General features: G+C 45.7%; 1 protein-coding gene across 4 annotated transcripts in view; it reads right to left on the minus strand.

The window, feature by feature from the left end:
* LOC130529682 (kazrin-like) overlaps positions 1-14,784 on the minus strand; it is a 101,054-nt gene that overhangs the window by 13,395 nt on the left and 72,875 nt on the right. For all 4 annotated transcript variants that reach the window (XM_057040144.1, XM_057040143.1, XM_057040145.1 and 1 more), the window contains one exon: positions 6,899-7,090. In XM_057040144.1, the coding sequence (XP_056896124.1) occupies positions 6,899-7,090 (192 nt within the window). The remainder of the gene's footprint in view (positions 1-6,898; positions 7,091-14,784) is intronic.

Genomic DNA, 14,784 nt, shown 5'->3' on the forward strand with positions numbered 1-14,784 from the left:
TTGTGCTTTCTCGCGTTTGCAATTACCAGCATAAGAAAAAACAACAGGGAACCAATGTTAAGTCAACGTGGGATGAAGCAATTATGCTAGCTGCGTTTAGGTTCTAGTGCAACGCCTGGCTTCATCTGCCTTGTACCATTTATTCGCCCGTACCTTCACAATAAAGACAGTTTTTCCTCAAAGAAAATGTATTGACAGCACCAAATGTTCGGAACCTCTGTGGCAATTACTGCTGGTGGGGGAGGAGCAACTTTAATTACTTTGAAAGGGGTCAGCTAACCTCTAAACGCTTTCATACTTTTATTCGGACTAACTGCATTTTAATGACTTTCAGGAATGGAATGGGGCGAGACAAACGTGCCCGCTGTTTCTGCCGCGAACGCGCGCTGATAAAAGGGCGAATCAAAGGCGAGCCGTCCTGTCTATCTCTCCGCCACACGCTCCTCTCTAATCCTCTGGCAACTCACCCACACGTCACGATGAAGAATGCAGCTGAGTGTAGTTATTCACAGAAGCTCTAATTTTCTCAGAAACAACATTTCTTCTTCTTCTTCTCCCCCCCCCCACTCCTCCTCACTTGCTTTCTCTTGAATTTCTGGCCTGGTGATTTTCCAGACGTTGGTTCGCCTAAAGCCGTTTCCCTCCAGCCATCTCTGCACGCGGTTAATATATGCTTTGTTTACATTTTATGTATTCTCGCTGCGTCTGGCAACCTTCTCTTGTTTCTCCACAGCACAGCCTCGACTCCTGGATGTCCCTCTTCTTCTTCTCTTTGTCATGACAGTGATGAATTTAGTCAACTGCCTGATGTTCACATCTCAGGGGAGAATCGTTTTAGAGAATAATTTTGTAATTTTGCAATTTTACACCCGCACACGTTCAAAAAGGAAAAACCCTGACTGGCGGAGGAACAGGAACCTCCCAGCACCTGCCCCAGGAAGTGCGATGAAAGCTGTATTTGAGATGAGCCAAGGCGGCGTCACGCGCTGCACCTGCGGCCGCTTTTTGGCAGCATCCACCTTCCTGGTGGTGTCAGGCAGAAGAAAGTACGCACTGTGGCTCCACAAAAGGCTCCATTCACGCTTGTTAGCTCTGTATTTATATGTGGCGTGGAGGATCGGAGCACACAAACCAGACCCTGTGGCCAATGCTTAACCATCAGACGATGCAGGAGAGGTGGGGCCGTGGCGGCGTTCCCTCGTCGCGTCCACGCCCGACGTGTGCAAGAGGCAGACCTCATTATCAGACGGCACATGAGGGAAACACCTGGGAGCCACGCTGAGCTAAACTAATGTGTTTGGAGCTGCGGGAAAGGGAAGAAATGCGAGCGGAAACGACCCGTCGGTCTCAATCATTTCCAGAGACGAATGTCTCAGCAAGTAGTTATTTCCTTTGGTTACATCCTGGTTGCTCTCATGTCTCTGTAGATGAATTCAAGTAGGTTTGCTTTGTTGTTTTTTTAATCATGTTTGGGGGAAAAGCTCTGAGCAAGGCCAGAAGAAGATGAGCAGGAGTTTAATAATAAAACCTTTAATAATAAAAAAAATGATAGGTAGGTGTAAAATCTCAGGAAGCTGACAGGAAATTATTAAATGATGTATTTTATGTATTAATGTATGATGCATTATTAATATGATGCATTACAGCTAACACGATTGAATAGCGGTAATAAGCATGTTCATATATAAAAAGATTTTAGACACGAGAAACAAGTTGCTCTTGGAAGAAGAGAAACGGCCAAACAATTGCAGAGACAAGTCATGAATCATCAAAGCAAATCTATCATCCTGTGCGACATCATCAGTAGCACTGCGCGCTAGCAGTGTTCCACCTATAGCGGTCCTTTGATCATTATGGGGGAGAACAGAGAACAGTTTTAAAATAACAAGTTATGAAGGCGTTTTTTACAGGAATAACCGGTAAACTTAGCTAACGAGTTACTTCCCATACCTTGAATAGTCCTTCTGGTTGGTTCTTTGTTAACTGCTACCTCTCCTCATCAAGTCAGATAAAAACAGTGATTGTGCAGCAGGAGTCATCAACAACAACCAGTACGTCATTTCAGCGAAACGTGTCATTTATCGCAGATAATTAAATGGTTTGAGGACGTGGCAGCGTTGGAAATGAACTTTCAGTGGTTTTACTGACATGGGGAAGAGTCCTTCACATTAATGGATGAATGGCTCCATGCTGAGCTGGAAGAGTGGCGGCGGGCTCTTAGTTGGCTTTTAACACTATTATTTGGGAAGAAAACCAAAGGGTGTTTGAGGGATTTTAAAGCAGAATAATGACGCGGGACCCTACGTGCCATCATATAAAAATGTATCTGTGTTGCATTTTCCCGATATTCTGGAAATATTTGGACAGAAATGGAAAAGATTCAACATAGATCTACAAACATGAACAATATCTGACTCTGGGAGCTTATAAGCTAGTCCTTGAAAAAAGATCAAGCCCTCCCAAAGCTAATCTTCAGGGTTGCACGTGTGCACGTTTGTGTGTGGATGAGCGTGTACAAGCTATTTAAAAAGCAGAACTAACACATCAGGGGGGAGGATCACGCTTTGATCCCTTAACTGCACCTCATTACTCATCTCATGGTCTCACCTAGAATATAAATCAGTGCTCTAAAGATGGCCTCTCTGAGCAGAAACCCATTTTGGCCCAACAGTGGTAATTTATGTGTGTCTGATCACAGCTAAAAGCCAATTTATCCTTCTGAGCCCAACCTGGAGCATCACTGTGGACCTTACGCAGATCTGCGGCTGGAATCCTGACACAATTGCCCCCACAAACGCACCATCATGCAACATCATCCCAACAGGACAACAACAGTACAACAACCATTAAGTGTGGGTTCATGTTTATTAAGAGATGCACTTTTAAGACCAGTAAATGAGTACAACACTGGTTTCTACAAAACATGATAAAAGGCCTTAATTAGGTTCATGACAAAAGGTTTGACAAAAGTGCCCAAGTGTGACAGTTTGTATTTGTGTAGTTTAAGCACCTAAGGACAGACTGGCAGACATAAAAGAGCAGGCAGGCTGTTCTTTGATGACACGGAGCCGCTGAGCTGCTTCCTTTCAGATCTAGATTGACTGAGAGTCAGTGTAAGTCATGAAAATGGCTAATTAAAAGATCAAGCGCCGCGGAAACGTGCAGGACGCACGTGTCCATAGAGGTCTCTGGGTGTTTCTATGCCTTTTTTTGTTTGATGCTGCAGCTCCTGGGCTGCAACGAGCGGCGCAACAAAAACCGCAATCACAAGAAGTTAGCAATTACCCGTGTTACAATGACAGTGTTCAGCAGCTAATAGTTGGCTAACACCCACCGCGGGCACAGGTCTTAATGCTCAAATGACCTGGGCATCGCACCAAACCGAAGAAGGCCAGACTGCGGGGACATAACAATGGGTGAGTGCGGAGAAAATGTGCGTTTTCTCTTCGAGAGCTCATCCTGAATTCATAGGCAGCGGAGGGTAATACATTTGGTTCCCACTACTTTATCATTCCAGAGTTTTTTTTTCATCTCAAGTTGAGCAGCGAGAGCACAGAGAGAGAGAGAGAGAGAGAGACACACACACAGAGAGAGAGAGAGAGAGAGAGAGAGACACACACAGAGAGAGAGAGAGAGAGAGAGAGAGAGAGGGAGAGAGAGAGAGAGAGAGCGAGGGAGAGAGAGAGAGATAGGGCGCCTAAGTTCTGCAAACATTGCTCTCATTCTTGGAGGAAAACAATTCAGCCTCTGGCGCACATCTGGCCTGACTTCCACAACAGGCCAGCCCATAATATCTGTGGGAATCGAAGACTGCCGACATCTTGTCTGCAATCAAAGAACTCACTGGCAGTCAAGGAAATGTCGGAAAAATAACTACTCAATCTTTTCTCTTTGGAGATGATAAATGTATATGTAGTACAATGTATAAGGAAACAAATAATAACTGGTGGTAGGGAAAAGCACAAAGCGCCTTCTGACCATGTTATTTCATACTTTAGGGGAAAATGGAGTGCTGCACTCCCCGGAAGTAGTTTGAGGCCCCTCCCACTGCAGCACCTATGATGCTCTTCACCTGTGCACACTGTTTGTCCATTTGTGGCGGAGGTATCGCCCTCTTTTGCCACAGACTCCCCACTGTGCAGCGGTCACATTCTTTGTACGACGCTATACGATTTACACGCGTTGTAGACAATCTTGTAACGTTTGTATAAGCTGTTTCTTAAAGCTGTTCCTAGCCATGGGCTTTTCTGCTTTTCACATTAGCCCCGCCCACTTCACCTGTCTGACTAATGATACTCAGACACTAAATGCTGGAGGACGTTATGAGAACAAGGCGCCAGAACTCCTGAAGCAGAGAGCCAGAACAAAGGTCTCTGTTCTCTCAGAGTCTCCAACAGCTTTCAGCTTTGCTTTTGTACAAAATGTTCCGGCGGACAAGCGGATGGCTAGCATGAATGCATTTGAAAGTACGGAACATCTGGTGAAATCTTTAAGAAAAAAGGCATCAAATGTTCTGTCTTTTAATGCAGGAGGACAAATTACCACCCTCGCTGCCTTGGAGAACATTGAAGGCATTGGTAGCCGCTGGAACAGCAGCACCAGGAGAGAACACAGGCTGATAGATATGTTTTCATGTCCTGCTGCAAATACAGGCAGGTCAGAACCAGAACCAGAACCAGAACCACAACCCACTGACTGCTGCTGCTTACAATAGCTGCTGGAGTCCTGCAGCTGTCAGGAAGATGGAAGGAAAGTAAAAAGAAGAAGAAGTGGTGCTGAAGACGGTGAACAAGTCCATCCGATTCCTGACAGCACGCATGGTTCAGACCAACCGGTGGTCAGTCTTTTCACTCCTAAGGATCCTGCTGTCCGCCCACACTGCTCCATCTAAAAGGAGGTCCAAATCCACCTCCACTGAACATTTTGGGCCTCCAAACCAACCAGAATGTCTTTTGGGGGCTGATGTTCCTCAACTTCAGCCTTCATTAACAGATGTTGAGTGGTGCAAACACGATATGAAGCTTTTAGCAGTGAACACGGAGCTGAAGAACTAAAGAGAAGAGTTCATCTGCTCTTTCTGCGTTACCAGTTTATTACATTCCACTCAGTGCTTGAAAGGAGTCTGAACCAGCCTCCAAATGTCTATTTCATATTCCCGCGTGCATCAAACAGAAAGGAAATATAGTGTTAAACAGACACAAATCTGACTATATTAGCAAAGGTTAAAGGTCAATTTTAGGAGAAGACACAGTCAATTTGTCGAGTGAAACGTGTTTGTGCCTGTTTTGGTCCCAGCTGTTATAACCGTCGTAACAACAGTTATAACATGTAACAACAAATGTTTGTATGTTCAAGAGTCCAAGACGGTGGACTGATGTCATTTCTGAGGGGCGGAGCTTAGCTTATGGAGCGTGGAGATGAGGCAATGAGGGATCTGAATGTGAATCTTATTGACATTATTGGCCAATTTACCACTAATGTCTTCACCTCTGAACATTTTTAGTTGGACCTTCTGAACGTGACTGTTGGTGGACACTCGTGGGAAAGTGAGACCCATTTTCTGTCTTATTGCTTTACTGTGGACCAAGACGAGAGGGCATCAATGTTGAACCTGAGGCACAACTGTAGAGTTGTAAATGATCAGCTAATCAGATTGGACCCTAACCTGATTAATGCAGTTTAAAGCTGCTATCAGCCCGGACAAAGGTCTTATTTCCAATTGTTGACTGGGAATTGGAATCAACTGTGGCTTTTCTGTCAGGTGACATAGTTTCACCTGAATTAACGATATCTAACCATCCGCCACTGTTGTCGTCAGCATTGTTGACCAAGACTCCTGGTCGATATCCCTGCTGTTGCCGGGCTAAAGCTGCAGGCATCACGGGCAGCTTCTTTTCCTTGATCCTGTAGGCATATATCTGCATTACTCCAGTCAGGCTGAGGGGATACGGACGTTTACGGTTACTACACAGCTCCGAATATAAAAAAAATAGGTCTAATGGAGCATAACGCACGACGTTAATGGGCTTCAGTCACCACAGTGTGACAGATTCTCAATTAAACACAATATGGTTGAAAGAAATAGTTTTACACCACATATATTAGAATGTTTTCATTTGGTAAAGTGACTATTTTTAAAGCCGACCATGAGAACTACGACTGTGCTGTCCAGGATCTCCACGCGAGTTAATCTGATGAAAGCATGTTTTCTTGCCTCATTATTTGCAGATTTCTGTGTTGATTAAGGACAATTGTCCTTGACAAAGTAAATATATAGTGCTCCTCTGGCTAATTCAATAAGAATTGATTTCATGTCTGCACAAAAGCAAATGAAAACAAATGATGTCCAGATGCAGGAAAAGAGTGAAAGGAAAACTTAATGTGAACTCAAACAAACTTCAGTTCACTGTTATTCTTTCTGTTTCAAATAGAGATATTTACGGAAATTCTATTTTTGTTCTAACTTTTAAAGTGACATTAAAGTGACGAAAAGTTCATATGCCGGCTAAAAGAATAAGGAGAAGTTATGGCTGTTATACTTTGTAACAAAACTATATTTCGTAATTGGACTTGATTAAAGTGGAACTAATCCACCGATTGAGGTGATTTTACACATTTTAAATACGTTTAACATTCAGAAAACAGCTCGACTCAACAACTCTTGTTACCAGTGTTGTGTTGTGATGAATATCGCCTAAAGCACAATCCAAATGCTCAGTAAAATTCAAAAAAAGAATTGCAAAAATGCACCCCAACACAACAAACGCAGGAGGCGAGGTTTAGGATGCTTAGCTGCAGACTGAGACCAAACAGACTGAGGCTGTTCCAGATAGGAAAAGGGATCAACAGTCTGGACATTTCCATAAACCTCCCCTTTAATTCTTTGCTGGGCGGTTACCTTGCAGGGCCTCTTTGGCTCGGTCCAGCTCCTGCTCCTTCTGGGCCAGCTGCACGCGGAGCTCGGTGGCAGAGAGCACGTCGGCCGAGCAGCCTCCCTGGGTCTCCTCCAGGTCTTTACTCAACATGTCCTTCATCTGCCGCAGCAGGCTCACCTCCTCCTGGAGCTGCGCCACCTCCTCACGCAGCAGGACTGCAAACGAGAAAACGGGACGCTTAGCAAACGCGCTTCACCACAGACATGGAGCTGATCATCAGGCCACAAGGCAGAATGCAAAAGCATTTTTATTATTTGCTCGCAGGTCATGACTGGCTGTAGTTCCCAACCTTCCTCCTCAGATATTGAACTGAATATCTGTTTCCCACAAGGCTTTTTGGCCACCTAATTTTGGCTCAGGGCGACGCGCGAGTGGCCGAGAAGATGAGCCGCCCGCTAAATGATGAAAATGAAATGTAAAAGATGTTATTAGGAGAAAGGCCAAGAGAAAAAAAAATTCTGGCAAATGGAGAGTCATTACCCCGAGTTGCTCTTAATGGACCTGATAATACAGCCGCCTTTTAAGGAGCAGCTGGAGCAGCGCCGACCTGACCGAGGCACTCAGGAGCGTGGCAAGAAACACACATTTGAAATAATGGCTCCCTACTTGTGAGAGCGAACCTGCCTCTGTGGAACCTTCGCAGCCACTTTGGTACAGTCTGCAGATCATGCCTCCATTGTTTACAAGCTAAAAGAGACGGATTTATCTCCCCAGGCCATGAATGAAAATGGATTTCGTCACTACAGCAAAGAGGAGGAAACTTGTCGCTGCACTTCCTGCTGCTTATCAAAGTGGGAAAGGAGCCTGTTTACTGGTTTCCCTGGTCCTTCGATTTAGCTTTATGAATACATGCATTACATTCCCTCCATTAAAAGCTACTATGTAGATAAAATTAAAGGAACACAAAAGAGATGCCCAAAAAACAGTCACACAGTCTCAGCCTGTGGGAGTTTAGAAATAACTGCAGCAGAATGTATTAAATAGCAGATTTAGCCACGGCTAATAAGAATGCTCAAGCATGCCTCAAAGACAGCTGTGATGCCTTCACTGACTTCATCCAAATAATTCGAATATCCTGACGGTCCATCCGGAGACTGACTGACCCTGCGACTTCAACACATATTTCACATTTCTGATCCAATAACAAAATGCGAGGTTAGCGCTCCGTGTATGTTCCAGTGGTTCGAGGCTGAAGGTAAAAAGAGATAAATTATTGGTTGGTCCTGCCTGGTGCAGACCAGGAGAGGGCTGGAGCGCTTTAGATAAGACAATCAGAGGTGGCAGAAGGGGAGGCACCATTATTCACAGCCACCTATTCTTCCATGTCTGCGCGGCCGCCACACTGTAGCTCTGCATTACAAATATCAGGCAGAGTAGGAGCGTCCAGATAAGCCTAATCTCTCCCGCTCTTCCCTCTGGGATGAGCAGCTCATTCCCGCAGAATGTCCCCTCTGAGGCGTCTGTCAGCGCACCTCAGCAGCTGCACTCTGTCAATGCTGAGCAAACAAGGCCGCCCTGAGGGGAAAGTCTCATAAGAAATGTTTGAGTTGTCGTCTCGTCGCAGCGCACGTTACATCCACCGCCCACATCCAGCCCCTCCAGCTCGGATAACAGCAGTCACGCAACGTCAACATTAAATCAAAACTTCGAGGGTGACCGATAGAAGTGATTATTTTTCACATCGGTTCAGGCAGCACGCGCTTGGGCGTTAGAACGACGAGGCCAGTGTGTTTCCATCACAACTGGTATCAGATGTTCTATTCACTCCAAAAACAAATACTTATCCCCCTCCTGAGGCACAGGTTTGAATAACTGTGGTATAAATAGGGGGGTAAAAATGTGCCTCAAATATGTGGGAGACCTCTGAAAAGGCCGAGGCTAAAACTATAGCTGCAACATTAGCTGTGACACTGGTCCAATTAGTTATTAACACAGACTTACGCATCGATTTTTCGTTAATTTTGCTGGTTTAAGACGGCTCTGTGGCTTCTGCCACATCTGTGAGCAGGACGGGGGTCATGAAAACATCCTTAACTGTCAACATAATATCTACCCTCATCCAACCCTCGTCCTCTCTCTGCTTCTGATTCATTCGGATTCTGAAAGCGGTCATCGAGATCATAATTACTCTGCCTGCGCTTATTATGATTCATGGCAACAGTAAATAAAGTCTCCTTCTCAGGCCACGGGTGCAAACAGGCTGCTCGAATGTGGGCATTTGCATAATAGCAGCCATGCATCAGCCGACATGCAGCTGGTGGCAGCAAATCATGAATCTCATTAGCATCCTTCTGTATTTGTATGAATATTTAAGCAAATGGTTAAAGCTGTCCTAGTAAATACTCCTGTCGCCGTTCTAACACACTCGCCGAGTGGCGGGAACTGCTCATTAAATTTGCTCTTCAGCGAGGACAGAAGGTCCGTCATCCTGGATTTAATAGAGCGAAAAACAACCATTTGAAAAAGGAAAGAAAATAACCCATCACGTTTAAAGTTTCTGCGGGTCATCTCTCACTCCTCTGTGACGGACCTGGCCTGGAAACTGGTTGTGCCCCCCCAAACCCCAATAAAACTGGGAAACCAAAGTTACCAAAGAACCAACAGCCTGTCAGACAGTTCAGTGACCACAAGGCAGCTGAAAATGAACTGGGGATGGGAAGAGAGCTGATAGGGAACATCACGCGTGTCTAGAGGGGGGAAATAGTCCCTCGGATGGGAGGGAAGCACGTAGTGGGGGTTCAGCTTTTTTTCCCTGTTGCTGGAGGGTAAAAAAATCAATTAAGTGGCCCATTGTTCCCACAGCGTTTCTGTTCAGGCAGCTGGCAGGGAGAGCAGGGACAGCACGGAGCGGTATAGAGCTGATAACAGCCGCTCCAAAGTAGGCGTGAAAAAACAGCTTCCCAGTCACAATTCAAATACTGTTTACAGCGTCATAAAGCTGTAGCGGACAGACCTGGACACGGAGCTTTTACAAAGCAGATCAGCGGAAATATCTGGAATTAGGCCGCCCGATCTTCCCTTCTCAGTGTTGTTTTGAAAAATTGCAGGAAACCCTAATTAGGCACTTTTCTAACGGACGCTCTGAGTGGATAAACGCTGCTGGTTTTGTCTGAGCTGGCAACCAGGAGGACACATGAGACCTGGAAACAGGGGGAACAAGATAAAAAAGAGCTGGAGAAAGTATTTTTGTTATCAGGCACCGAGTTTGTGGATTTTATATTTCAGATTTTAAAAAATTAAACAATTTCTTCTGATGTGATCTTCCACAAGTGTATGGATACGTTAGGAGGAAGCCGACTGAAGGTGACGTTTCCTGCTGCAGCGGAGGAGACAACGCCCGAGTCAGCACTTTCAGGCCTCATTTATCTTATAAAATCCACCGGAATCAGCAGCGGTCTTCCGATTTTCCGACGTTACGTGCGCGAGATGGCCCTCGGCAACAGCGTGGTTCAGCTTTTTCCTAACGATTTCCTCGGGAGGGCCCGCGTGTTGGAAAATTGACAGGGAGAGAAGAGAGGAGTGACGAGCGCGTTGAAATGTGAGAACAGGCTTTTGTTTTTAACACAGACGCACTTCCAGTCACCTGTACACACCTGTCTGAACATCCATCCATCCATCCATCCATCCATCCATCCATCCATCCATCCATCCATCCATCCATCCACCCACTCACCCACCCACCCATCCACCATCCATCCATCCATCCATCCATCCATCCATCCATCCACCCATGAAGGAGCACAATCACAGGTGCATGTCATCAGTGCGACCTTTGCCCTCATCAGTTGTTTACCAAAGGCAGCTGTGCGGCGATGTCGAGTGCCTGGAGCAGAAGTTAACAGGGGCTGAACAGGCTTCTAAACGGGCATGTGATGGGCAGCACACGGACAATAGAAAAATCAATAAAATTAAATCATTTTCCATTTGTGCTGTTGGCAGATTGTTGCGTTGTGTCTGCAGTTTCTAAATTGGTCTGTCTAAGCTGTCTTTAATGCTCCAGTTAGCAGCTAACTGCAGCTAGCTGCTGTTTATGTGGCTAAACTCCACTTCATCATGGTGCCAGACGTCATGCCTCCACACTGCTCCCACACCACCAGTTGTCTTCAAATGAATGTCTTAAGCTACAAAAGTGCACATGGAACCATGTTAGATTTAGATTTCACCCCTTCAGATTGAATTATGGATGAAGCTGCCTACAATAGGTTCCATTCAGATGTTTGCAGGTAGATTTTGAACACAGCAACCCTGCCAGAGGCGTTGCCACACGTCATTTTCACTGGTAGAGAACGAGACGACGGCATTGTTGATAAAAGTCAGAAGATTTTGCTGCCGAAGCTAAAGCGCCCACTCGCTCATCTTCGTGGCCTAAACTTTGAGTGACGAAGGCAGCCTGCAACGTCTGCCCTGTCAGGGATCTGCTTCGCTCTGGATTAGCTAGTCAATTCACGCGAAGAGAGCAGCCCCCCCGCATCACCCGAGGAGATGACAGGGGGAGCTGCGATGCTCTGCATCCATGGAGACGGTGATGGTGATCGATTGGCATCCTGGGTAATGTTCACCAGGATAGATTGCTCTGTATTGATTAACCCAACAGTGAATGAAGATAGAGGATCATTAAAATAAAACCACAAATGTGTCAATGGAGGTTATCAACGTAGCCGCTTCTGGTGATAAATCCAGAATATTATTTAATAGCGGTTAGTACTGGCACCTCGCAGCCAGGATTGATGGGTTTAATTATGAGCTCCAGGCCTTTTTATGTGGAGTGAATATGCCAATATGGACAGATTAGCTGTTCCGGATATGTTATTACAGATAGAGTCACGTGATTGTGAATCAGGAAACCTGAGTTTGACGTTGATGCTGATTTGAATCAAAATCATATAAATTGCTCTGTCACTCCTTGCACAAGTCTTAGCCTGCCGGCGTCAATCAAGCAGTCCACACACTCCGGCGTGACAGAATCTGGCGTCCACATGCGGGCGAGCCTATTTCATGCGTTGCGTCCTTGGTCACTGAACTTGTGCGAGAGCGAGGAGAGATCAGACCTCGAACCCAAGCTACAAGAATAAATTAAAAAAATCTGCGACATGAGAGACAGATAAGAAGTAATCTTGACTGCATTCAGCCCCCGTCCTCATCCGCACTCTCTGAGCCCCGTCGCCCCTCTGCAGATAATATCAGTCACACCAGCCAGAACACGCAGGGCGTCTCTGACAGTGTAACACCGCTATTTAAATCAGACATCGCAAAATAACAAAGGAGCTCAATCAGACTTGTCCTCTCAGCTCTGGACTGCCCTGATCCAAAGTTGGCACGCTAAAGACGCAAACAGTGAGATTAGCGCCGCTCTTAGGCTGCAGATGGACAGATAGGTGGGGAACGCTTGGAGATTAGTGGCAGATTCTCCATGACACTGGAAGAGGCGCCGCTCTGGTCACGATGGGAAGATGGTTAGATGGTAGATAAGACAGTTATGTCATTGGCATGAAGGAAGCCACTCAGAAACAAGGGGGAACAGGTACAGACTCCAGTGCACGGTCCAACCATTCAATGGAGGTGACACGTCGTGCTATTTACCATGTTTCTGCATTTTCTGGGCAACCATGTGTTGAATAATGCAGGGAGAGTGTACACAGACAAATCCAGGAGGGTTAAAAGTAAAGCTATAGATGTAGAGAGATGCTCTGAATGTTGATTTGTTTTGGACTGATTGTGTTGAAATTAGGCTACAGCTATCTTTACAGTAGCTGCTGTCCTAAAGAGAGGTGGACACACTAGCTAACAATACAAAGCTTTATACATTTAGTTTTTCTACCGTTGTCTTGATGTTAGCATGTGGTAAAGAGCTATTTTTGCTGTGCACGAGTGGAAGTCAAACAACACAGCCATTTCAGAGGCAACAAAACAATAAAGTAGCTGTAATCGAGGAAGCAGAGCTTGAAAAGCGTATATAAACTTTCCAGATACATTTTATTCAGGAGAAGGAACGACTTGACTGAGAAGAGTAGGGCTGAAAGACACACCTGTGCTGTGTGTGTGTGTGTGTGTTCTTATTACATATTGAGTGCCAAAATCCCTATTCTACTCACAAAGTAAGGCCATTTCTTGGTAAGTGAGGACATTTTGGCTGGTCCTCATAATCTTCATGGCCTGTTTGATGGTTAAGACACAATTTTAAGGTTGAAGTTAGTCTTAGAGTTAGGGGTTTAATTGCAATGGTTAGGCCTTACTAATATAGAATTAAAAGTCTGTGTGTGTGTGTGTGCGTTCGTGTGTGCGTGCATGTGTGTGTGTGTGTGTGTTTGTAGACACAGTTGAGAAATGACCTTTAGTGTTGAAGTTTGAACGGTGTAGTTATTTATAGCGTGAGCCAAATGGAAGGGCAGACACTGTGTCACCATGGATATTTCATCAAATTGTAGATGACTTCAAACACACACACACACACACACACCTGATGATGTGTTCTCTCAAGGCAACAGACACGTTTGTTGCCAAGAACTAATGAAGATGTTCAGAAAGGCCAGGCAGAGCGACACTGATGGCTCTGCAGACGCGTCAAGGTGTGGAGGCGCTCCATCATCCCAGTTACTCCCTGAGATACTCCCAAAGTGCACAGGCCTGAGAAATGTAGCGAAGGGATGCATTTGTTCTCCGACTTTTAAAATTGAGTGGGCCATCTGCTGGCAGCCTCAGTTCATAAAGCTGCAACCCTGACAAGCCAGCAAATGAGTTGCCTTTATGGCAACCTGCAGAAAGTTCTGTCATCCTTCCATCCATCTGTGCGAGTGTCTTCCTGTACTAGCTACATACTGAGCACCATAACGCTCATCCACTAGCAGAGTGAGGAGATTTTCAGGAAGTGAGGACAGTTCACAAAGAACGGGTTAAAGGTTAGGACTTGGTTTTAAGGTTGAGGTCCTGGTTAGGGGGTTAATTGCGATGGTTCGGATGGTGTAGGGAGATGGAGAATGGATGCTGTCTATGGAGTACGCAAGTATGCATGTGTGTACTTAATTTGCACGGTTGTGATGACAGAAATATGAGACAGACGCGAGTAGCTGAGCACAACTGTAAATACGCACCTCCACCCATGAGGACGGTAGCTAAGTAGGGGCGGGCATCTGTAGCCTTGAGGATTGTTTTGCTCCTAAAGCATTAACCGTGTGACGGCCACGCCTTGTGGTTAAGATAAACAGACGTGTGTAGGAACATCCAACTCACGTACGGTGCTGCCGGGCCTCTGGGAGATTGAATTCCTGCAGAAACCACTGGGTTTATCTCCCTCATGACCTGAACTTTGGCTCCTGTTTCGAAGCTACTGAAATCTAGGCCAAGGTCGGAGAGCAGGTGAACGGCCAAAGTGTGCAGGAAAAATACGGGTGTTTGAAGGCAAAACAACAGAGGAAAAACCCAACACGCGCATCCGCGCGCCACCACTATAATAACGCAGTGAACAAGTTAGACACGCAAAAAAGAACAATATCCAGTACCTTAGCAACACCCACTGTAGTAGACTGCACTGATATTTTTTACCTTCTACAGTGTGTTTCTGTACATCAGGAGGTTAGCTGTCGTGCTAATGTTTATGACTTGACTTTAAATATAGCAAGGCCAGCAGTTTAAGGTGTGAGAGCCGACAGGCTGGTGACGTATGGAGACTACACTAGCGTCAAGAGTCCTCGGATGACGCCTCAGGACAGGCCAATACCTGACTGAAGTGAATTAAAAGACGTATGAGATGTACCTGCAGTAATAAACGGTTACTATGTGACTGAAACCAGGACGTTTTACAAACATGACAAACCGTGGCGGGTGGCGGTACCTGCATTATAGCGTAGGGACT

This window comes from Takifugu flavidus, chromosome 8, assembly GCF_003711565.1.
Source record: "Takifugu flavidus isolate HTHZ2018 chromosome 8, ASM371156v2, whole genome shotgun sequence".
Lineage (NCBI taxonomy): Eukaryota > Metazoa > Chordata > Actinopteri > Tetraodontiformes > Tetraodontidae > Takifugu > Takifugu flavidus.